General features: G+C 46.4%; 2 protein-coding genes across 14 annotated transcripts in view; both read right to left on the reverse strand.

Moving 5' to 3' along the window:
• Window positions 1–1,465: 1,465 nt before the first annotated feature.
• On the reverse strand, window positions 1,466–8,255 carry REEP2 (receptor accessory protein 2). 5 transcript variants are annotated; one of them, XM_036241208.1, is made up of 9 exons: window positions 8,092–8,123; window positions 6,268–6,340; window positions 5,916–5,992; window positions 3,959–4,079; window positions 3,646–3,759; window positions 3,139–3,280; window positions 2,927–3,042; window positions 2,794–2,848; window positions 1,466–1,902 (listed from the first exon to the last, which is right to left on the reverse strand). In XM_036241208.1, the coding sequence occupies exons 1-9, from the start codon at window positions 8,121–8,123 to the stop codon at window positions 1,736–1,738; spliced, it is 897 nt and encodes a 298-aa protein (XP_036097101.1). In that variant the 3' UTR covers window positions 1,466–1,735. The 5 variants fall into 5 exon arrangements, with proteins under 5 accessions (XP_036097101.1, XP_036097102.1, XP_036097100.1 ...); XM_036241207.1 differs by having other exon boundaries at window positions 1,472–1,902; window positions 3,139–3,286; window positions 8,092–8,219; XM_036241210.1 differs by having other exon boundaries at window positions 1,793–2,848; window positions 3,139–3,286; window positions 8,092–8,255.
• Window positions 8,256–10,030: 1,775 nt separating this feature from the next.
• Window positions 10,031–24,741, reverse strand: part of KDM3B (lysine demethylase 3B) — an 89,085-nt gene continuing 74,374 nt past the window's right edge. For 8 of the 9 annotated variants that reach the window (XM_036241206.1, XM_036241204.1, XM_036241200.1 and 5 more), the window contains 11 exons: window positions 24,105–24,381; window positions 23,122–23,378; window positions 20,402–20,668; window positions 18,934–19,105; window positions 18,412–18,502; window positions 18,154–18,284; window positions 17,008–17,127; window positions 15,475–15,614; window positions 14,936–15,112; window positions 14,322–14,456; window positions 10,035–11,446 (listed from right to left, as the gene is read on the reverse strand). In XM_036241206.1, the coding sequence (XP_036097099.1) occupies window positions 11,366–11,446; window positions 14,322–14,456; window positions 14,936–15,112; window positions 15,475–15,614; window positions 17,008–17,127; window positions 18,154–18,284; window positions 18,412–18,502; window positions 18,934–19,105; window positions 20,402–20,668; window positions 23,122–23,378; window positions 24,105–24,381 (1,848 nt within the window). In that variant the 3' untranslated portion in view covers window positions 10,035–11,365. Of the gene's footprint in view, window positions 11,447–14,321; window positions 14,457–14,935; window positions 15,113–15,474; window positions 15,615–17,007; window positions 17,128–18,153; window positions 18,285–18,411; window positions 18,503–18,933; window positions 19,106–20,401; window positions 20,669–23,121; window positions 23,379–24,104; window positions 24,382–24,741 lie in introns of all 9 variants that reach the window. The other variant, XM_036241198.1, reaches the window with a different exon arrangement.

Raw genomic sequence — 24,741 nt, forward strand, 5'->3', positions numbered from 1 at the left:
ACCAATGAGCTTAGAAATCTGAGTATATTCCTGTTGACACAGGGAAACCCAGATGTGCATGGAGAGCCTGGCAATGCAGAATCTGGCAGTGACCTCCTTAGCGACTGGTCACTCTGGGTACGTGTGTGTGTGTGTGTGTGTGTGTGTGTGTGTGTAATTCAGCAAATGGGATTTAGGTTAGAGAGGGCCTACCCTGGTTACCTGGCCTTATGGCTGGTAGCTGCTAGCATGAGACTGTAGCATCTTACTCTCTGGAGATCTCTCTAGAATATGGGAGTGTCCCCTGAATTCTGCTCTGACACTTCCTCTTCCTTCTGATAGAGAAAGGGGCCCATTTGCTCAGAGGTCAGTGGTGAATGGCGTGACCTTGGGAAGGCTGTTGACTGGAGGATTCCAGGGAAGATGAAAAAGGCTTCTCACACCTCACCCCCACTGCAGCCTCAGTTCTGGACTTCCTTGGCCAGCTTGGCTCAAGTGTAGAGGACATAACACTGTGCTGCCAGGGAAGAGAAAAGCCTGGTGTAGGTACATTTTGCCAATCTTGGGGCCAGAGGCAGGGGCTAGGTCCCCACACTTCCCACCCCAGCCCATGCTCTGCTTCCTCCACTTTCTTTTCACAAGGCTGAGCCGCTTTTTCTCTGCTCCCTTCTGCCTCCCTCTTTCTCTCCCTCTCCATTCTTTTCCTTTATTTCTCTTCTGCTGTTGCGTCTTATCCCCTGCCATCCTTCTCCTTCTCCTGAGTTCTGCCTTCCAGGGCCATCCCAGCCAGTTGTGCCCCTTGGCCCCTGACAGCCTTGGCTCTACCTCCCACGGGCTCAGACCCCATGTTCTGTAGTCTCCTTCCTTCTGTCCTCCAATCTAGCCCAGCAGCTACGGGCTCAACCCCTCCCTTCTGGGGCCACATGGGCTGCTTCTGTGGTCCCAGTCCTTGGGTGCCTGTCTCTGTCTGTTTCCTGGGTCAGACATGAACCTTGCGGCTGGTTCCCATCTCCACCTCTTTTCTCAACCCACCTGTCTCCTTTCAGAGTCTCTGGCTCGCAGCCCCCCTCCCGCCAACATTTTTTAGCCTTTATAGGCGCTATGCCCTGCCCAGCAGCTCATCCTCTTTTGGGGAGACCTCATTGGGGTCTTTGTCCCCATGACTTACACCTGACACTTTTCATGAGGTACCAGAAAGTCCATTTGGGGAGAAGGGTCTTAGGATTCTGAGGAACAAGGCAACCCTAGAGGGTTGAGGCCCCTACCACTTCTTTTTTTTAAAGCATAGGTGGCATTCTTTTATTATTATTATTACTATTATTATTATGTTTTTATTGATTTTCAGAGAGAGGGAAAGGGAGAGATTGAAATATTGATCAGCTGCCTTCTGCATGCTCCCCATTGGGTATTGGGCCCACAACCCATGGATGTGCCCTGACTGGGAATCCAACCTGGCACCTCCTGGTACATGGGCCATCGTTCATCCAACTGAGCCACACCAGGTGGGCCCCTAACCTTTCTTAAGTCTTGACCCCTCTTGGTTCCCTATCTTGAACCCCAAACCATTACCCCAGAGCTCCTGGTGTTCTGACCTCTTTCCCCTACTTCCCACAGCTGGGCCCTGCTCCTCACTTCAGGTCCTTCCCCCTGGACTGGGTGGGGCAAGAACAAAGCACAGAGGCTGAAATGAATGAAGTGCCAGTTCAGTTTATTGGCTCATCCAGTGCCACAGGTCCAGTGAGCTTCTACTTTCCACTCAACTGGGAGCCCCTTGGCTCCTAAATCTCCTTTTCTTCTTCATACATTCCTCCTGGCTCTGACTGAGATCACAGCGGAAGCTGGGGCAGCATGTGGAGCAACGGCTGCGCTCTGACGGGGGTCTGCTAACATGGGGCCTAGTCTGCTTGGCACAGGAAGAGGACCCTGGGAGAAAGGAAGATGGGCCTCTGGGTGTGGAGAAAGGGAGCTGGCTCAAGCAAGGGGCCTCTACAGTGGGCCCTGAGGGGTAGAGGAGCCCAGTCCAGGGGCAGGGCAGGAAAGGGAAGAGGCAAAAATAACTGAGGGCAGAAGAGGAGGTGAGAGGCCCCTTGGAGGCCCAGTGCCTCATGGACTGTGATCCTCTGAGGCCCAGAGACTAGGAGGGAGGGCTGAGGGTGGGGGGAGATCACCGCTGGAGGTCAAGTCCTTTACCCCACACATCCTCCTCCCCACACACCCCTGGAACTCCACCTCTTGGTGGGGACATGTAGCACACAGTTCGTCCAATGCCCCCAGCTACAGTTCCAGTCTGGTCATCCTGGTCATCTAAGCACACACTAAGCCCCTGTCCTCCATTCAGAGCTGTGGCCTGGAGCCCCTGCCCAGGTTCCCCGAGGCCTTCCCCACTCCCTCCCTCCCCCAGATGCCTCCAGGCCTGTCTCTGGTCCATCTGGGTTGTGACTGACACTCCCCCTCCATCCCCCACCCAGGGAGAACAGTAGGTGCACATTAGGACCTCAAAGAAGCAGATGGCCATGGTGTTCAGCAAGGCACTGGGTAGGAAAACAGGGCTGGAGCCGGGAGAATGGCAGTTCAGGCTCTGAGGAGCCCCCACCACCTCGGATGGCTCAGTCCTCAGCTCCAGGTCCAGCCTCCACCTTCACCCCCCCGCAGGGCCTCCCTCCTCTTTTCCAAGCCCTTCCAGAAAAGTGGCCATTAGGCAGGCACCAGAAATAACCATCTGAGGGGCCTGGGGCGGAGACACGTGGGCTATGGGCACAGTGTGGAACAGGGGCTCTGCAGCCTGTGGGGGGTCGGGGCCTCAAGCTGAGTCACCCCCGCCTGAGGTCTTCTTCTTGGGCCGGGTCTTCAGCGTCTTGGAAGCCAGTGGCTGTGGGAAGGAGGAAGACGGAGAGTGCTCAGACTGGAGCCACATCCCTTCCCAACTCCCCAAGGTCTGGGTTCTCACCTCAGCTTTGGGCACTTTTTTGATGGATTTAACCCTCTTAGGAGCCTTGTCTCCCACATCATCCTCAGAGGTCTCTGTCCGGGAGTCAGACCTTAAACTCAGGGCAGGGTCATCTCCTGGTTGTAGGGAGAAAAGGAGAACAGGGGTCTGGGTCAGGGGTCTCTCCCACCTGGTCACCTCCTTGCCCTCGCGCCCCCCTGCCCAGCCTGTACCTAGGTCCTCAATGGTGTCCAGGAGGCTGCCGGGGCCAGGTCGGAGGCGGCCATCAGGCCCATGCAGGGGCAGGGTGTCCTCATCCCGGATCAGGGTCAGGTCCTGCATGCTGAAGCTTCGGAGCTTCTCTGACAGCACCCCCTGGCCCTAGGGTCACCACCACGCACCGGGAGAACCGGAGGAAGGGGCGGGGTGGAGATAGAGGTCACCATGGGGCACTGGGAAGCCACTGGGCTCACTGCCTCCCCCACACGTCCTCATCCAGTGCCAAGGCAGCACTGACAGGCTGGGCCATACTTTCCCTTTGGATAGATGAGGAGATTGTGGCTCGGAGAGTGGAAATCACTTAGCTGGAATGTGGTAAAGCCAGGATTGGAAACCTGAGCTGCACAAGCCCCAAACCTTCACAGCCCCGAGGACAGGGTGAAAGCAGAAGGACCTAACTAACCAAGGGGATGAGATGAACACGGTGGGGTCCCCGGAGCTCGGGTCTGCCCCCATCTCACCTTGGCAGCAGCTGTGACCGCGGCATTGGCGGCCAGATTCAGGCCCCTCTTGCCCACCCTCATCATGGTCTCATAGCTCTTGTCTCGGGCCTGTGTGATGTACTCGTCGATCTCCTGAGGGGTCAGAGGGGAAGGAAGAAGAGGTGAGGCCAGGCGCTACCCTGCCCTGCCCTTGTTCACACCTGCTGCAGGCCAGGGCCCTGCAAGATCGCTTCAGGCTCGGGCACCCCCAGGGAGGGCTAGGAAAGTATGTGGCTGCAGGCACTGGGCTGCCTCGGCCTAGGGCGGGCTGGGAAGCAGAGTGGGGGCAAACCTTCTCCTTGTTGGACAATGTTGGGTGCACGAACTTGCGGTAGAGCACGCTGGAGCCCTTGGTGTAAGGGGACAGCAGCCATATCACAAAGGCGATCTTGAGCTCAAAGTAGAAGGGGAACCTGTTGTGGGGACAGAGGCAAGTGGCAGAGCCCGGGGAAGGGAGTCAGGAGGTGTGCTGATCCCCTGCATGACCCTGGCCAGCCCCCCAACACTTAGGGTCCCCATGTGGCTCAGGAGACTGGGCGGCTCAGCTGAGATCCCAATGGGAAGGTGAGAAGTGAGCCCAACGAGTGCTCAGCAGTGGCTCCCTTGCCCTCTTCTCTAGGGAATCCCAGCGCTATCACCCTGACAGAAGACCCCGACTCTGTCCTGGGGTCACCACCACGGTGTCCTCCTTAATCTTCTAGGTCTGTTGTGTTCTCACCTACTTCTTCTCCTCTCTTTCCTCCCATGAAGACAGGGGCTTCTCCAGCTGTGCTCTGGATCCCTTGCTGCCAAGACATGCCCCTTGCTTTTAAGATTATTCTCCATTCCCCACAGTTCCTGCTCTCAGGTCACAAACTCCTTGAGGCATGTCTCCTCCATCCTCACAGAGCCTCCATCCGAGCTCCCTCCTTTGCTCGTGTTAGTCTACACTACATCTATACTCACTGCCCTCAATTTTTCAACCCAATTTCCTTTCTCCGCTAAAACTATTTTTCTCAAAGGCCACAGGTCATTGTACAGCAGGTCTGGGAATAACATTATTTCATTCAATGTCATTTTATTATAATGTTGATGTGTAGGAACTTAGCTGGCTCATGTTCGTTCTCTCTCTCTCTCTCTCTTTCTCATTGTTGTTAATTCTCCCCCAAGGATATTTTTCCATTGATTTTTAGAGAGAATAAAAGGGAGGGAAGGATGGAGAGAGAGAAAGAGAGGGAGTAAGAGAGAAACATTGATGTGAGAGAGACACGTTGATTTGTTGCCTCCCACACACATACTGACTAGGGCCAGGGATCGAACCTGCAACCCAGGTACATGCCCTTGACCAGGAACCAAATCTGTAACCCTTTGGTGCATGGGCTGACACTCTAACCACTGAGCCACACAAGCCAGGGCCTTAACTCTTTAAAACAATTTTTTTCTTTATTGATTTTAGAGAGAGAGGAAGGGAGAGGAGAGAGAGAAACATTGATGAGAGAGAACATTGATTGGCCTCCTGCATGCCCCCTACTGGGGATCAGGCCCACAACTTGGGCATGTGCCCTGACTGGGAATCGAACCATCGACCTCTTGGGGTATGGGGCGACGCTCAACCACTGTGCAACACCGGCCGGGCTTAATTCTTATTTGTATCAATTAGCCTATGGTAAAACTGGTTTCATTATACATCGTGTCGAGTTGCAGATCCTATCGATGACGTTAAGTGAGGGTTACTGTCATCTATAAATGCAATAATCTCTCGTCCTCTACCTCTACCTAAAACTCTCCTCTCTTGATTTCCAGTGTACTGTGTGTGCTATGTTAGTACTCTCTTCCAAGATGCAGTTGTTCATTCAATAAACATTTTGAGCTCCTGCTGTGAATTTACAGATAATTAAGACATTCCCTCCCTGTCCTCATAGTGTTCATATATAATCTAGTAGTGTCTGGAAAATGCCTTTGAAGTACAAGCATCCAATGTGTTTAGGACTAAATCATTTGCAAATAGAGAAACTGAGGCCTAGAGAGCTGTGATCTGCTGAAGGTCACAGGAAGTCTGGTAGAAACAGTACTTTGGCTGTCACCAGAAAGAAATGTGAAGGGTATGTTTGTTCGTAGTCTGTTGATCAAGCCAGGCCTGAAGGGGGAGGGGAGACATCCAGAACCCCATAGAACTGCAGTATCCACCCTGGGTCTCAATATTCTGTTGGGCTGACAGGGTAGAGAAAGCCCTGGACCCCAAGATGCAGGGAGGGCATGCTGGACCTCACCAGGAGAGCACGATATCCGTGAGTGTTTCAGCTGTGGTGAAGAAGGCAAAGACGATCCAGTACATCATCCATTTCACCTGAGGGTACAGAGGGCATCATTGGCTGTGGCCTGAGGGGCCTCTGCCTGCCAACTGTGCTGGGGATTCTGTGGGGAAGGGATACTCAGGACCTCAACTTTGCCTGAGGGTCACACCTAGGCAGGGGGAAAGGAACACACAGGAACCTCTTTGAACTAGGGTCTCATTAGTGCCAAGAGCATCAGTATAAAGTCACCCCATCTATAATGTGACCCACTGACCTCCCCTATTTCTGCCATGTGGGTTGGGTGGGAGCTGAAGGGTCATACACTCACATATTCCTTCACGTTTTTTGTCTTCACGGCTTTGTAGGAAGAATAGGCTGGGTACAGGGTGCCAAAGATGAGCCTAGGGAGGCAGGCATGGTTACTGGGCCCCTTGGCCAAGCACAGTGGCCTCTCCCTCCCAGCTCTGCATCATTCCCTGGGTAGGTAATGGGAGCTAGATTGATGAACTCAAGACTCACAAGATACACAAGCATGGAAGTCCCCGCCAGCTAAGGTGATGTCCCCTCCCCACTCTATTGTTCAGTTTTTCTCCAGCCACTGAGACACAGAAAGACCTAGAGGCTCCATTGTGGTCCCTTCAGCCATGATCCTTGGTTATGTACAAATATATATGGGGAATGGGGGGGGGGGTGTCAGTCACTATCATGAAGGTGTCTTCCTTCTCCAAACACTATGTCCATTCATACCCATCTGCCCTTACCCTCTAAGTCCCTGTCTCACAGCCATGCTGGGTAGGGCCAGGTCTGCAAGAAAACCTGACACTGTCTAACAGGACACTCTACCTGGCAGTCAGAGGCCCCACTGTGGCCCTGAGGAGCAGAGGGTATAGAGGCAGAGGAGGCTCTGTGAGGGGCAAAGATAATGTATTCCTCCAGGTAAACACTCCTAGGACCGTTCTCAGGAGAGGGCCCTGGACTGGAGGCCTTGGCGGAGTGGACCAGGTGGCAAACCCTTAGAGACCACATACAGGTCTCAGGTGAGGGGATAAGAGGGCTATGCCCCTCAGGGAGCTCATCCAGACAAGAGAGAAGCAGCCATTCTGAAGGCCACATGAAAGGAGGCCCCTTAATTCCCTCTGGGGTGCGATGGGAAAGAGGAAGGAAGGAGATTCTGATCCAGAGAAAGCCAGGACACAAGCACATGACATCACTGAATGGGAAGAAGGCAGGGGTTCTGGGGTGTCAGTCCCCCATGGTAGGAGCTGAGGGTTAGAGTCCTGAGATGGGGCAGGGGTTGGCTGAGGCTCATGTAGAGGTCCTTAAAGGCCCAACACTTTGACAATGTGGAGTTCATGGACCCACCTTATAGTGGCAGGATACTTCCCAACTGGCCTGTGGAGATGGGGTGGGGGTGGAATCCTCGAGAACAAAATCTGCGATTGTGGGAGCAGGGTTCCCCCCTGGAGCCTAAGGGAGGTTGCAGTGACATAGCTCCACAATGTGGCTCGCAGCCTGGAATGAAGGCCACCTAACACCCTCCCCTCCCTGGCTTTCACAATCCCAGGCTGAGCACACACATCCTCTCCCCATTACCTCCCACACTTTGTCCCCAAGCATCGCTGTTTCCCCATTCCCAGATGTCACCTCTGGGGGGGGCCTTCAGAGCATGTCCCCTCATCTCCCATCCCCTGATGTCAGTGGAAGAGGGAGGGGGGCCCAGCCCCCTGGGGAGGCCAAGGCTGCCGCTATGGCCCTAAAGGATGGAATAACAGGCCCTGCCTTGCTCCCCACTCTTCCATTAGCTCTATCCCCAGGGAGATGAGGGCCCAGGTCTGAGCAGCTCCTCCAGGTCCTGCTAGGCGGGGGAAGGGACATGCCCGCCTCCCCCATAAATCAATACATGCTGCTTAGCCCCTAGGATGAAGGAAGGCGAAGGAGAAGAGAAATTAAAAATAAAAGGGGTGGGAAGCCAGGCCTGCCAGGTTCCTCACTACTACCCCCAGTTCTGGGTCCCACGTCTCGATGGCTTTGAGGACCCCAAATAAGGACGATGTGTCTTTAGGTGGCGGTGCTGTATGAAGCCCCAAAGTGGTCCATCCCGGGCTTCAATACCCCTCAGCCCCCATCGCCAGCCACCCGCCGCAGCACTCACACCACCAGGCGAGAGATGATCCAGGACACCATGGCGGGGCGCGGGGCGGGGACCCCACCGGGGCCGAGGATGCAGCTGCCGGAGGTCGAACGGTGGAGACAGCAGGAGCCGCAGCAGCAGCAGCAGCCGCCGCGGGGGCCGCGGAGCAACTAGCCGCCGCTGTTAAAGGGGAGGTCTCTGCCGCAGCGGCGGGCCGTGGGCGGTGGCGGTTCTTAAAGGGGAGGCCGCCGCGCCCCCCGCACCTGCTGTCGCTGGGCATGCGCCTTTGACCCTCAGTGCCAGCCTTCCTCAGATAGTTCATTCACCGTTCTGGGGTTCCCAGCCCTGGTTGAGGTCTTCGGAGGCCCTCACGGTTCCGTCTTGATAATCCAGCCCTTCTCCTACCCTGCCCACATCGGGCTGAAAGGCTTAAACATCCCACGAGAAATAACAGCAATGACTTGAGTGCTGTGTACCAGGCCCTGTGTTAAGGCTGTATATGCATTGTTTTAGTGCATCCTCTAGACTAGCCTCTAAGGCAGAGGTTATAATTATCCTCATCTCAAAGATAAGGAAATGTGAAGCTTACAGAGGTTCAATAGCTGGCCAAGTGTCCCAAAACCACTAAGTCATGCTGCTAAGATATGAACCCAAGCAGTCTACTTTAAATAGGCTACTTCTCCCAACTGCTGACTTGCAAACCCTCCTCTCACCATCATAGGCCCAGTAAGGACACCTACCTACCCAAGAACTCCTGAAGTCTGAGTATAGGTATAGCTAGCTACACCTGTCCACCCCACCTCTTCTCAGCCATCACCAATCACTCCAGTTGGAAGAAAACTCTCCAATCTGACCTGCTTTGTAGGGTTGTCGTTTTCTAAGGTTCTGCAGGGGAGCCCTGTGCTCTCAAGGTAAATACCATGGGGAGGGTAGTCAGAGGTTTTTCGAAGGCCTGGGGTCTAGGTTGGAGCTGGATTCAAGGGCTCCAGTCCCACCACCATCAGCAAGTGCTGGTGGCAGTGTATGCCCTAATTCTGAAGACATTTATATCCAGAATGTAGGCTAACTCTAGCCTGCTTCCTGATTTTCACCAAAGCAACAAAGCTCCAACCTCCACAACTCCTTCTCCACACTGCTTTGCTTTCCCATGTCAAAGCTTCTGAATTTGTCTAACCCTTATGTAGAGGTGTAATCCTTCTGGTGATCACAGCATCAACCCGTGCTCATCCAGGCTTGAGAGGACATGCTCAGAGCTCTGTACTTCAGTTAATCGTCCTATTCAAACTAAGTATCTCTGAACTACACAACAATTTATTTCCACCCTGATGATTGTATTTCCAGGTTTAAACACTTTGGAAGATGTTTTCCAACAGGCTCCAGAGAAGTGGCCTCTAATGACCCCTCTTGCTATTCTTTACAACTTCCTCTTCAAAAGGCCTTTTCTAATTAGAGTTTAGTCTGTCCTAACACTTCAAGCCACTTTCATTGTTGCCTGATAAAAATAAATCCCATCTGAGTCTTCCTCCCACCATCTCCAAGGTGAATCCAGAGTCACATGTTTCATATATGGGCAGCTAGGCCTCCTGCTTCGAGGAACCCCACCACTGATTGCCCAAAACCTTGCTCAGGCCATCTGCCATGAGCCTTTGCCCCCAGAATGCCACAGGAAGGTAGGACCCACCTTTCCCACTCCATTCACTGGGCATAAACTATGGGAAACCCATCTCTCCTCCCATCTTCTAACTTATGTGGCTCCTTTCCCCTCACCCTCAAGCTCTCAAACCACAATGACCTGGCACTTCCCTCTCCCAATTGGGAACAAATTCAGAAGCAAAGGGTAATAATCATATACAGCAAAGTAATGAAGACCTGCAAATGAACCATCCTCCATTTCCAACCCCACCCTCCACCTGGCCTTGATTTTTAGAATGGCTGGCACAAGAATTTAGTTCACTCCAAACAGATTTGTTAGATTTTTAATAAGAACATGGAAATCCCAATCAGCCCTTCAACAAAATTAAAATACAGAAAGTGAAATTAAAAGTATTCTACAGTAAATGACTTTTATTAAAAAAAAAAAAAAAAGTAACTGTGAACATATAAACAAGCCTGCAGGGCACTACAGTACAGCCGGAAGGAGGATAGATACATTCTCCAATGTACCCACGGGTCAATGAATTCCATTATTTTCAAATAAATTCTTAATAAAACTCCACTGAGTTGGAAAGTTTTACTGAAAATATTTCTGGACAAAACCCCCAAAAAACAAAAAGCCTCATGTAGGAAAATCAAACTTTCCTTTGCATTTGGAACTGTTAAGAGGAGCCCCAAGGGAACGCTGGTAATAGGTGGAAATGGTTCCTGGAGTCACCAGTGTGTACGTGTGGAACACACCACAGCTCAGACACGACAAAGTTCTTTCTCAGATGGCTGTTCCCTAAAGATAGGACTGAGATAGGAGGGGGAGAAACTAAAAGAACCCTAAAAAGCCAATTCTTTTAAATTCTGCTTTGGCTGATTTTGTGCTATAATGGGCAGTTGATTTCTAAAAATCATATTTCTTCAAATAGTTTTATTGAAAGGAAGACTAAATGTAATGTGCCTTTCCTCATAATCCAGGAAAACAATTGTGGTATTTCAAAAATTCTAAAAATATCTACTTTCATGAAATAGTAACTATTTCACTACAAACCTATTTTTCACTAAATACACACATTTCCTAATCCTGGAGCCTCCTGGGAAAAGCAGTGGGTTCTCCCCGGGTTCTGCAAGACTCCAGTGTTCGAGGGAGAGATTGTGGGGAATGGCTTCACCCTGTCTCCCGGGATGGGCTGTGTCATGCGCAGAGACACTGTCAGGCTTCCACCAGGCATGTTTAAGCAATGAGCCCCTACTTGTACCAGTTATGTGATTCCCCATACCTCTCCAAACATTCCCAATTAACTAGGCACAAGAGAAAAAGAAAAGAAAGGTGTGCCCACATTCCTGGTTTCCACAAATTCCAGATCACAAGACTAGGAAAGCCCCTCAATGTTCAGGCAATTCAGAGTCCGAAAAGGCCACAGAATGGGAATGTGGCACCCTCGGCGTGGGGTCTGAAACAGTGTGTGAACAGTGCGACTTTCCTGTGTCAACCTTCAGTCTTGAGGCAGCATAGAAAAGAGTGGCTGGAGAGTTTGTAATACTGACCACACTGGCTCTGAGTGAAGCGCCTCTGCTCCAGCAGAGAAGCCTGCGTTCCCTGTATGAGTGAGTGAAAGACCTGCTTCACAGGGCAGTTCGGAATTTCTCCCGCCTAAGACCTTGCCAGTTTGGATTCATGAGCCTTGAGGGTGCCAACAGCATCTTTCACTGCGTGATAAATGATGTTCTTCACCTGGAGAGAGCAAACAGCACAGTCAGTTCATGGCAGTCCCATGCTGTTTTCTGCAAATGAAAATGTATGTTCTGCCCTAGCTGGTGTGGCTAGTGGTTACAGCGTTGGCCTGGCACCAAAGGGTCTCAGGTTCAACCAGTTAAGGGCACATACCTGGGTTGCAGGTTTGATCCCTGGCCCCAGTCGGGGCATGTGTGGGAGGTAACCAATTAATGCATCTCTCTCACATCGATGTTTCTCTCACTCTCTCCCTAAAAATCCACATGAAAAATATCCTTGGATTAAGATTAACCAAAAAATGAAAATGTATGTTCTATGCTACCTAAGCCCACTGTTAAGTGAGGAAATCCCTTAACCAGGACTGCGTGTTTCCCAAATCAATCCCATAGATAATTTACAAGTCACATAGGATATAAGGTCTATATTCAAAAAAGAACAATGAAATCATTTGAAAGGCTATATAATCACCACCATCTATGTACTTACTATGTGTTGGGCACTATTGCTAAGCTCTTTATACAGACTTTCATTTCTTTCTTATCATAATCCCATGAGGTGGATTTTATTATTATTCCTCATTTTACAGATAAGAAACTGAGGAAATCAAGGTTCCATGGTTAAGAACCTTGCCTAAGGTCCTGCAGTAAATAAGAATGCACTCAAACAAAGTGGGTAGGTAAAATTATTGGGTATTTTTTCCTTTTGTGTTTATATGTATTTTCTAATTTGTCTAAAAGGAACACTTATGTGTGAAGTAGGAAGATACAGTAAAAGTTATTAAAAGAAAGTGAGTAGCCTAAAGACAGTTTTAAATCAAGATAATGACTATTTCTGGGGAAGGAAAGTGGGGAGATTGAATGAGAAGGGTACATGGAGACTTCAACAATGTTTATTTTGTATATGTGTATGTATATATATGATGTTTTCTTTCTCTCTTTTGGTTAATCCTCACCAGAGGATATTTTCCCATTGATTTTTAGAGAGGAAGGGAGAGGGAGAGAGAGAGAGAGAGTGAGAGAAAAATTGATGTGAGATAGACACATCAATTGGTTGCCTCCTGCACAACCCTGACTAGGGCTCAGGATTGAACCTGCAACTCAGGTATGTACCCTTGACTGGAATTGAACCTGAGACCCTTCAGTCCATGGGCCGATGCTCTAACCATTGAGCAAAACTAGCCAGGGCATATTTTATTTCTTAAGCTGTGTGATGGGCACACAAGTCCTCTTGTGCTACTGTCCACTAAATTTTCTATATTAATTCAACAAATACTGAGTACCTACTTACTATAAACCCAATATTGTGCTAGGGTAAAATAGTGAATAAAAGGGTAAAATCCCTGCCTTCTTAGAGTTTATTTATTTTCACAGAGTCTAAATAGCTTACATTCTAGTCGGGATAGAAACCAACAGATAAAATTTAAAAAAATATATCACAGAAGCCCAGGCCGATTTGGCTCAGCAGTTAATAGCGTTGGTCCATGGACTAAAGAGTCGAGGGTTCGATTCAGGTCAAGGGCACGTATCTTGGTTGTGGTTCGTCCCTGGCCCTTGTCGGGTCATGCAGGAGGCAACCAATTGATGTGTCCCTCTCATGTTGATGTCTCTGTCTCTCTCTCCCTCCCACTCTATCTGAAGATAAAGGGAAAAGTATCCTTGGGAGAGGATTAAAAAAGAAAAACCCACAGAAAAAAAAGAAAGCACCGACAGAGGATGGGAAGTGCTGGAGGTGACCTGTTAGAAGTAAAGACCTAATGGAAGTGAGGTCTGAAATATGTATGCCTGAATATTTGCACTATGTCTATAATGTCAATGTTATCTATTTATCAATGTGAATGTACTTTGTATAAGAACTTTATGGTTGAGCCCTGGCTGGTATTGCTCAGTGGTTATAGCACTGGCCGTAGCACCAAGAGGTTGTGGGTTTGATTCCCAGCCCCAGTTGGGGTTCATGCGGGAGGCAACCAATTGATGTGTCTCTCTCACTCTCTCTTCCCCCTCCCTCTCTTCTACTCTAAAACAAAACAAAACAAAAAAACAAAAACAAAACAATGGGAAAAATACCATTGGATGAGGATTAACAAAAGAAAGCAAACAAAAAAGGAACAGGGTTAAAGGTGACTGAATCTACCAGCAACCAAGAAAAATCTCCAACTTCACTGGTCACTGACCAAAGAAGATACACCTAAGCCACAGGCATGATGGAGGAAAAACAGGCCATAAGTGAGAGGCTGGGAGATTGCTGAAGTTCTGCCTAGGCAATCTTGTTTCTTTCTCCTTTCTTCTTTTATGCTACTAAAGAACTCAAGTGTATTAACAATGAAATTCTGCCCTTAAAATTCCAATCCACTTTAGATGCAGAGGAAAACCTAATCTGATTGTCCAGCTTAGATCTATAAGGGGAAAACAATCCCCACTGCTCTTAGGGCCATAGGCTGCAATCCCTAGCAGAGCTCTAAGAAATTGAGTCGGCACAAAAAGTTGCTGTGAGAAGTCGCTTCAGAGAAATATCCCTTCTCAGAAACATTCTCAGAACAAACTGTCACAGAGCTTTTCCCACCTGACTGGGGAAGTCAGTCTAGTCACAGTTACTAACACTAAAACATTCTATCTCCCAGGTGCAGAGAAGTAGAAGACTACTACACTGTGAATGATTAGGTTAAAACATGAGTATACTCTAAAACCAAACCTGAAGAGGATTAATTAAACAAATACTTCCTTGGTGAAGGACTCCACACCCCCAGACATGGTTCCCTTCATCATCTCTCCAGTTTTACCTCCCAGAGAATACCCTCAGAAAACAGAATGTGCCTTCTGTGTATATAGCTGAGTAGGAGATGAGAAGACAGAGTGGGCGTGAAGGAGGAGCCATTTACCTGTAGTTTATCTTCATGGTTTGTATGAGTGTTAGAGAGATGCCTGAATTCCTGTGTTAGGCGGAAGCAGTGCTTTACGTGTTCTGGAGATACAAAATCTTCTGCTACTTTTATGCAACTGTATAGATTGTGCACCTGGGAGGGGAAAAGTACACAGGGAAAATATCAGGCTTTAGAGACTTAGTAACACATGCAAAATGTCTATGATAAAGTTAAAAAAAATTTTTAGAAATACTTATAATTCCATTTTTATAAAAAGAAAACACATGCAGAAAAACTGTAATACAAAAACATTAGTATATGCATAGAAAAGGATCTACTAGAAAAATATACACCAAACTGTTAACAGTAGGCTACCTCTGAGTAAGGCAGGATGAGGGGGTATGGGAGCTGAGCTGAGACTTCCACTTTTTCTTTAATAATTAGTCTCCATTGTTTACAAATTTTTAAATGAGCATTTAAAATTACATAGAAGAAAATTAAGAAACCAAAAATAAGTTGTAGTTTAAGAGCAATCTGTCTAATATAGCCATTTATATCTACTGCCAGATTAGCAAGAAAGAAAAAAGGAAGCCCAGGAGACTATGAGGCCCATCTCCTGAGATGAAACCCACCTGGTGTGGGGCTCCAGCAGGTATGAAGACAGCATCTCCCAGGAACTGAACAATGGCCCAGCCTTGCACACCATACTCTTCATAGAGTCGCTTACGGAGGGTCTGGTCCAGGTACCAACTTTGGTCATGAATTGGGTCATGATCAGGGGGGTTCTCTTGGCCTTGCTCTTCTCCAACCTGAAGCCATGACCAAATCACAGAGATGGAAAAATCAATATATTATTAACAGCAGAAATCCAACTTGTTACAGCAATATCACTGGTGGGCTAAAGCTTCTGCTGTATTCAAGTCAACATCCTCTAGATTTAGGCCTTTCGGGCATTTTTTTTTTTTGATACGTGCCCCTAACGGGAACCGAACCGGGGACTCTCTGGTTCACAGGCCAACGCTCCAACCACTGAGCCAAACCGGCCAGGGCCTTTCAGGCATTTTGACAAGAAGTACAGGTCTTTAATGCCAAGGGACCCCACATTAGGCAGGATGTCTCTGGTACCCCCAGACCTTTAATCTGTGAGCTGGGAGCCTGCCTAGGGGCATACCTTTCGGAGCAGCTCCCGGATCTTCTCTGCATCCTTGGCTGCATAGATGTGCCACAAAGCACCGGGCTTCTCCTTTCCATCGTGAATCCTCTGCTTTGTCACCTCATCAGCATCGCCCTCGTCAATTGTCTTGAGTACCTCTGAAAAGAGCAAAATGACACTTTTCAATGTAACCAGCAATTTCAGTACCTGAGTGAAGCAAAATGTCTAACTCAAATTAAGTTTAGTTCTCATGTCTTTGGAGCAATACAAGGTAGAATCAAAGAATCAAAACTCACATAGGTCTAAGCTTCCTAAAAAAGGAAGGAACAATCTTTATTACTTAACAGAGACCCAGCATTTTTTGGAGACATAGTTTTTCATTAAAACATACTTCTTGTTCAAACTGCATAGCCATATTTTATGTTCAAATTGCAGGTTATTTCCTGCTACAAGTAGATGAACTCTATACTTTCTCAAGACCTCTTCTAAACTCTATGGATTCTATGGATTTAAGGTCATGAAATGTAAAGCTTCCGTGGCAAGTTAAGAAGGCTGGCTTCTAATACTTATATATTATAACCCCTCAAAGGACAATACAGTGGAAGGATATGCAGGTGTGTAGCATCAAAAGCAAATGTGTGGCAGGAAATAAACCAAATTTTGAATTACTAATTTTCTTCTTTAAAGTTGCCTATGTTTTCTAAAACTTCGATAATGAACACATATCAATCTTTTTTAAAAAAATCTGTTTTCTTTTTTAAAATTTTATTTATTTATTTATTATTGAAGAAATGGGTTTCAGGAAACAAGTTACAGTGGCAAAAGAAGAGCCCTTAAAGCTTAGGAGAAAGAGAGAGACAGGGAAATTGCACCTGGGCCAAGGGGGTGAAGAAAGACCCAGGTGTGCTCCCTAAAGATTGCCACAAAATCTTTTTTCTTTATTGATTTTAGAGATAGAGGAAAGGAGAGGAAGAGAGAGACTTAGAAACATTGATGAGAGAGAACATTTACTGGCTGCCTCCTGCATGCCTCCCACCGAGGATTGAGCCTACAACCTGGGCATGTGCCCAGGGAATCGAACTGGTGACCTCTTGGTGCATGGGTCACCACTCAACCAGTGAGCCACAGTGGCCAGGCGACACATTTAATCTTATACCGAGATAGCAGGGAGTGTAAATGCAGCAAAATATCACTTTTTTGCTTCATTTTTGTGCAAGTGACCTGTCTTTACCATCTGTCATCCCACAGCTAATATGGCTAAAGACCAAGTAGGCTAGTTTGCCATTCCTTCTTCATCCTCTTTGTGGTACTACATACTTAATGGAAAAGAGCAATACTCTCAGAAAGAGAATGACTGGTCAGATACACAAGTAGCAGTCTTCTCTGCTAAAATTTTCCTTCGTCTAGCAATATCTACTGGGCACCTACTACATATCAGACCTAATAGAGATTTAAGAAAAAGCCACTGGCTCTGACTAAGGGGAAGATACCCAATTCTACTCCCAAGGCCATGCCTCACCACCCTGAAGCAGCGGATTCTAGAAATCATACCTTCATCATGAGCACCCTCCCCGATGGGGATCCCAACATACACCATCACATTAACTGCATCAGACACATCTAAGTGAAGATTTGTTGTGCCAACTCTTCTATCTTCTGCTGTTATCAAGCCTGAAGGTAAAAGATATAAAAGGTAAAACAGAATATTTTGAAAAATCCATATAGATCCTGCAAGTAAAAACATACTCAAAGATTTTCTTAAATGAGTAACATTGGGAGAATGAAGAATATCTGTTTATCACTCTCATCTCTTTTCGAGTATTTTAAGACTGATTTCTAATTTGGTTGACACTTTTGTTTCACTAGCTTTGGCCACTGAACCAATTCCACCCTCCAAAATATCTTTTATTTTTTTAGAAGAGGGAGAGAAAGAGGGAGAAATGGAGAAAGAGGGAAAAAGAGAGAAACAATATGAGAAACACTGATCAGTTGCCTTCCATATGTGCCCTGAATGGGGATCAAACCCACAACCTGAGTATGTGCTCTGACTGGGAATTAAACCCATGACCTTTCAGTGTACGGGACTATGCTCCAACTGAGCCAATCTGGCCAGGGCAAAAATCTCTTCTTTTTTTCTTTCTTTTTAAAGATTTTTAAATTGATTTTCATTTTTCTTTATTAAATGTTTTAATTGATTTTTTTAGGCAGAGAGGAAGGGAGAGAGAGAGAGAGAAACACCAATGCGAGAGAGAAACATCAATTGGCTATCTATGCATGCCCCCTACTGGGGATCAAACCCGCAACCCGGGCATGTGCTCTGACTGGGAATTGAACCAGGACCTCTCAGTCCATGGGACGATTAAAAAAAACCCAAAACCAATTCCATAAAACTCTTTACCTATGTTAACTTCTAAAAAAACCCCGACTTCAGTCCATGGGACAATGCTCAATCCACCACTGAGCCACACTGGCCAGACTGAGAAGAAACTTTCTGACTACTAGAGACTTACAACCTTCCAGACTAGGCTCATATGGATGTTATGCAAATCAGTATGACAGAAGCAAACATATCTAAAACCATCCTGGATATTATTAACTTTTCCAGCACCTGACACTGCCTTTATTATCTCTACACTCTTTTTAGGTGAAATGGGAACAATAATGTCCAAAAAGGGAAATATGGCCTCGCTCTCATACCATAGGCATTGTACATCTTGGGGCCCAGATCAGGCCTTACAAAGTAGCTGGGCAGCCTAGAGGCCAGATTGAGCCTGCCATCCCGTTTGGTATATTCTGGCAGAGGAAGGTTCTCCATCAGATCTTCAAACCTATAAAAAAGCAGGAAAGATGACTAAACTTGCTACCAGGGAAAAAAAGCAGAGGCAAAGTTCACTCTTCTGTGATGACTTCAGCAAGGCAAACGTCTCTCAAGATGACCCACTGTAGTTCACTAACCTTGTTGGCATCATGTCCCGAAAATCTTCCCCAGGAGGCCAGTCCTTGAGTTTGAGCACCATTGGCTGTCCATCTTCTGACCTTAATCGCTCTGGAAGACAGTTTGGCTGCTGTCAACAAACATCTGCCAGTTTGGCTGCTGCCTGATTTTCCAGTGACTACAAGTTTTAGGAGACTAAGCTCTTATTTTCAGACTTGGAAACTCTCATAATGGACTAGATAGGCTGTTTTACTCATCCACTGTGTTTTAGTACATGCTATATTTTTCCATCTCAGAGATATTTTATCCCCCTTCCCTTCCTTCGAGTGAAAGTGTGCTCTACATACCCTGTGGGATCACATGCTTAAGCTCAGATGTGCTCTGGGAGTCATGTAATTGCCATGCTAGCTACCTGGTTGGCAATAAGAAAGAATGTTCCTCCCACCAAGAAACTATACGTTGTTATTCCTTGGGCAGGACTGAACACAGAGATTCTTACTTCCCAGTCTGCCATTACTGAACTAGATATAAAAGCTACTTACTGCATATGATCTCAAAGCCATCCCAGAAATCCCGAACTTTCACGTCGGAAATGATAGCACAGTTCCTGCAGTTCACCAAGTCTACATCCTGGTCTCCAAATTCTTGGCTAAAGGCTTCTGGCTTCCAGAGTTCAGACTTGAGCTTTTTATGTACCCCTGAAACCAGCACTGGCTGCGGAAACAAAAATATCCCATTTAATTCAGGGCTAAGGGACAAAATAGAAGGGTTTCCTGGGGGGTCAACTCTTCTTATCCATGATTTATTGTTCCTTCTCAGTTTCAGAATCTATGGATTCCAACCTATCAGCTACAGCAAATAAAAACTACTCCTATTCCATTACACTTGATTCTCATCCCGGAAGCATGCCATAGAATCACTTCCGTTGTCCTGGTATCTTTTACTATTTTGAAGTGAGAGGACAAAAGCTGACAAATATACTTTTCAGAATACTTCCTCAGTGAGAATGAAAACAAAACAAAACAAAAAATCCCAGACAATTCTATAACTCCCATTTTCTCAAGATTCTGCTAAAGCATAAAAATTAGGCAGTGTTATCACACTATCACAAAAACGTGTATGGCCTTGAAATATTTACCTAGTAAAGTACCACCCATTTCCATCCACCTTTGTCTCACCACACATGTCATACTTACATGGATTCTCCCCCAAAGGTGTCATCAATGCCAGATAACCACCTAAGAGGAATTTCAACTGCCCTATTAAGAACACAGAGGTAGCCCTGGCCGGTTTGGCTCAGCAGTTAGAGCGTCAGCCTGCGGTCCAGAGAGATCTGTATTCGGTTCCCGCTAAGGGCGCGTACCTCGGTTGCAGTTTGTCCCTGGCCCTGGTTGGTCATGCGGGTGGCAGCCACTTGATGTGTCCCTTTCATGTCGATGTTTCTATCCCTCCCACTCTATCTGAACAAAAAAATGGAAAAATGTCCTCGGGTGAGGATAAAAAATAAAAAAAAAAAAAGAAACCAGAGGTGGTACACAGCTTAGAAAGAAAAGAATCCACAATGTACTTTCAGGAATCTTTTGATTTTTTAAAATCCAAGAGCCCAGGCCAGTTTGGCTCAGTGGTTAGAGCATCGGCCCACGGACCCAAGTGTCTTGTGTTCAATTCCGATCAAGAGCACATACTTCAGTTGCGGTTCATCCTGGCCCTGGTTGGGGTTGTGCAGGAGACAGCCAATCGATGTGTCTCTCTCACATCCATGTTTCTTTCTCTCTCTCCTTCCCACTCTATCTGAAGATAAATGGAAAAATATCCTCGAGGATTAAAAAAATAAAAATTAAAAATCCAAGAAAACTCGAAGTAGCAAGTCTGTCTACAATGAACTTACTTATGTCTAAATCTCCTTGGCCAAATATCTCCCAGAGAGAATTGCAAATCTTCTGGTAGCTGTGGTGGATAGGCAGACAGGCTGGCAGACGGGCAGTCCAGGAACTGCTTATTCTTGCTTACCTGGCCTTGCTTCCAACACTCCCGGAATATCTTCCAATTGTTTTTGTTGCTGGGGTCGTGGAGACACAGAAGTCTCCCATCACAGAGCCATGAGTGTGACGTATGGGGGTCTAGCACATTTAACCCCATCACCATCTCCTTCACCTCCTTTTGGGTTTCAGTCAAGTTGCAGGCCCGCTTTGCAGCATCTGAGGTTTTCTTATTTTCTACAACTGAGGCAATGATGTGGTCAAGGAAGTTGGGTAGACTGGCCTTGTTCTTCACTCCCTGCCAGACACAATCCATCAGGTAAATTTGACTGAGGCAGCATGAAAAGAACATTCAAAAATCTGTCTAATAGTTGTATTCATAAGGAGTTCTGCCTACTTGATTAAATTTCATAAAAGTTAAAATGTCTTTTATAATTGGAGGGGGGGAAACTTAAGTCAATTTCTTAAATTTTCCTAGCCTTCATATTTATTTCACATTAATGAAAGAAGAGTACAGAAAAATTCCCTTCTTGCCACAAGAGATTTGACACCTAAGAAATTATCTTTGCATTCAGTCCTTAATTTGTATTAAGCATATGTGTGTAGACCAGAGGGATCACAAAATACTGTAACCGAGTGAAAAAGATAAACTTGATAATCCCATGCTTGCTATGACTGAAGTGTTACTAATCATTTTCTCTATAGAGTACATGTAATCATAAAACATCCTGGGAAAAATTAAAAATAAAAACTGGGGGGCTTGAAGAAAGTATATAAAAAAATAGAGGCAAAGTAATTCTTTAAAGTCACTTATCCAAAAGAGACAAACAACCCACACTGTATAAGGCTCAACCACCCACAGCTCATCAAATTTCAGCCTTTGTTTTGTTTTTGTTTTTATCCTCACCCGAGGACATTTTTCCATTTTTTGTACAGATAGAGTGGGAGGGAGAGAGAGGTAGGGAGAGAGAGAGAGAAACATCGATGTGAAGGGACACATCGAGTGGCTGCCACCCGCACGACCAACCAGGGCCGGGGACAAACTGCAACCGAAGTACGTGCCCTTAGCAGGAACCGAACCCGGGTCTCTCTGGACCGCAGGTCGACGCTCTAACCGCTGAGCCAAACCGGCCAGGGCCAAATTTCAGCCTTTAATCATAAAATAGAATGAGAAACATGTTTATGTACTTGTTTGAAATGATCTTCAAGATATATAAACTGAAAACAGAAAAATACTGTGTAGAACATTTGTATAAAGAGGGGAAAAAGCTATATACACATGATAATATAACTGAAAGGACACTCATGACTATTCCCCGGAAAGGGAAACAAGTGGCTGGGAGACACCAGGGAAGGAGGTTTTTTGCTGTATTTTTAAAATTGTGTACCTTGTGAATTCACTTGTTTAGTAAATGCTTACTAAACACCTACTATGTATCAAACACTGTAGCACTAGGGATACAGTGGTGAATAAAACAGTGAAAAATGCCTTTAAGGAGAGGCAAACAGATAATAAATAAAACATATAGTAAGTCAGATGGTAGTAAGTGCTATGGTAAAAATAATAAGTTTAGAGAAAACAGATGAGTGAAGGATGAGAATGTGATAGACTTTTTAAAAGATGATCTAAGAAGAAGCTTATTGAGGAGGTGACATCTTGGGAGGGAGGAGAGGAAGTTGATGAACCACGTCATGTGGGTTACCCAAGAAAGAAAGCTCTCCGTGGAGGAAAGGACAAGTGCAAAGTCTCTGAAGAGGGTGCATGCCAGGCCACATTCAAGGAACAGCAAGATGTGTGTGTCCGGAAGAGGGTGAACAAGAGGGGAGTGGTAGTTGAAGTCAGAGAAGTGAGGGGAAGACGCACAGATGTGGTGGAGCCTTGAAGTCCACTGAAAGGACTCTGCTTATATTGGGAAACAGAAAGCCCATGAAGGATTTTAGGCAGAGGTGACATGATTTGACCTTTATTTTAAAAGGATTACCTAGCTGCCATGTAAAATAGACTGCAGAGTGGAAAGGATAGAAATAGAGAACCCATATAAGGAATTTACTGCAAAAATTCATGCGAGAGAGGATGTTGGCTCAGACCAGAGGAAAAGCAGAGGAGCTGATGAGAAATGGGTGGCCTCTACATTTTTTTTTTTTTGGTATGTACCCCTAGGGGGAATCAAACCTGGGACTCTCTGGTCCATAGGCCGATGCTCCAACCGCTGAGCCAAACAGGCCAGGGCTGGACTCTGTATTTTGAAGATCGAACTGAAAGGATTTGCTTGACAGATTAGTTATGAAATGTGAGAGAGGGGAGTCCCAAATGACTCCAAGAGTTTTGGCTGAGCACTTGGAAGACTAGAGATGTCACTGACCAAGAGAGAAAAACTAAAGAACTAATGAGCAGGCTTACAGGTAGATTGGGAGTGTGGTCTAAGAAGTGATAAGTTTGAGGTGTCTGTTAGATATCCAAAAGATTAGAATACTAATGTATTGCCTAGGTTAAAATCTGTCAAGAAAACAAAGTAGTTTCTACAGATGATAGAAAATTTCAATGTCTCAATTTCCAGTGACTTCCTAACATGGCATAAAAGGTCACTACTTAAAAGGATCCCAAACTTAATGTAAAGAAAGATACTGTTGGCTGGATAGACAATGTAGAGAACACAAGTCACCCACATTCCCTCTAACCCAGTTATCAGATCTCTGATGGTTCTTTCATGGAAAAGCAGCAAAGGCTAGAGTTGTAGAGAGGACACTTACTGCTGAGGATGTAGAGAAGACCGGGGGGAAGGGTATGCCTGTGTCCAAGGGGGTTTGAGGAAGCTTTCCGGGCCCGGAGTGAAGAAGGTCTCGAAGGCTAGAGCCTTCGGTTTTGTTGTTGGAGGCAGTGGGACCCAGTAACAGACTGTTAAAAAGCTTTGGAGTCAACGGAGAGACCTTTGCAGTGGAGTTGAACGAGTCCAGCCCAAAGGGTGAATGAGACTCTTTATTGAGCACCGACCTCAGGGACCCTGCTTCTGTAAGAACATAACCGGGAATAGCATTAGGCACAACAAGGAACACCCAGCAAGCAAATGACTCCTAAAAATCAGCCAAGTGGGAGGGAGGAAAGACTCTTCCTTCCCCCGTCCCCCAAACTATGTATGGTTTGTCTAGGCCAAGCCTGATGAGCTATGACTATGGTAGGTCTCATGGCCAAGGAGAAGCTCTCCTACTTCTTTTCCAGATCTGGATTTCAAATTTCCTTTTGTTCCCATCCATCTTTCATCTCCCTTGCTAAGTCAGTGTTTCTTCAAGTGAATCTCCAGAACACTTGAATTGAAATCACCTGGAGTGCTTGCTAAAAATGGAGATTCTTGGTCTTACTCTAATAGGTCCTCATTTAATGGTTCTGGTGGGGCATAGGAATCTGCATTTTTAACGATTCCCCAGGTGATTATTGTCCCCATTGAACATTGTCTAGTCCTCAATCCTGGCTACATAACAGCCATCTGGGAACCTTATTAAAAACCTTGTATCAATTCTGACTAAAGAGGTCTGGGGTAGAAAACAGGCATATGCCTTTTTCAAAAAGCTCCACTTCTAGAAAGAAGTCAAAAGAGATTCCTTGGTTTTATGTGATCAACCAGAGAAAGCAAATGGCATGTTTCATAAATGTGGATGGTAATATGTGAGTTTGAAGAATCCAAGAATAACTCAAGTGTTCCACCCACAGGCAGGGCAGAGGCTTCTATTTATCTCACCTTTTGTTTCTTCTTTAGCTTTTTGAGTTGCCAAATCCGCCAACCAGTGCAGGGCAGAGGAGGGTGGGGCTGTGTCAGGGCAAAGGGGCCTAATGGCTTTTAGCTCACTATTGCTATTTGATGCCAAACTCTCTGCTTTCGGAGGCTCATCGGCTCTGGTATCAGTGCTGTCAGCCTTGGGATCGGGTTCTGGAGTTGTTACCGCTGTCGTTCCTCCTCCTCCTCCTGAGAAGGTAGTTTCACTTCCAGAAGAGGCACTAGGGTTTATGCTAGGAAGCTAAAGCACAGAAGGCCAACATGGTTAGAGTGCTGTCCTTGTGGAGCAAAAGTAATGGCTAAATAGGTATGGGAAAACAATCTGAAACTATACCATAAACTGTTTGTCCATTCATTCAACATGTATTTACTGAGTCCTACTACAATGTGACAGAAACTATACTAGGTTCTGTGGAAAGAGCAGTGAACAAGACTTGAAAATAAAAAAGGGTTTTGTTTAGTATGTCTGAGGCTCGAATTTGGCAATGGCAAACTGGTGATCAGAACTTAACCTCGTAAAGCTGTTGTTCTGAAGATTAAACGAGATAGTATATGCAAAGAGCTTAGCATATTTTCTGGCACACATAAACTCAATAAGTGT

The sequence above is a fragment of the Molossus molossus genome, unplaced genomic scaffold, assembly GCF_014108415.1.
Source record: "Molossus molossus isolate mMolMol1 unplaced genomic scaffold, mMolMol1.p scaffold_m16_p_4, whole genome shotgun sequence".
In the NCBI taxonomy this organism is placed as follows: Eukaryota; Metazoa; Chordata; class Mammalia; order Chiroptera; family Molossidae; genus Molossus; species Molossus molossus.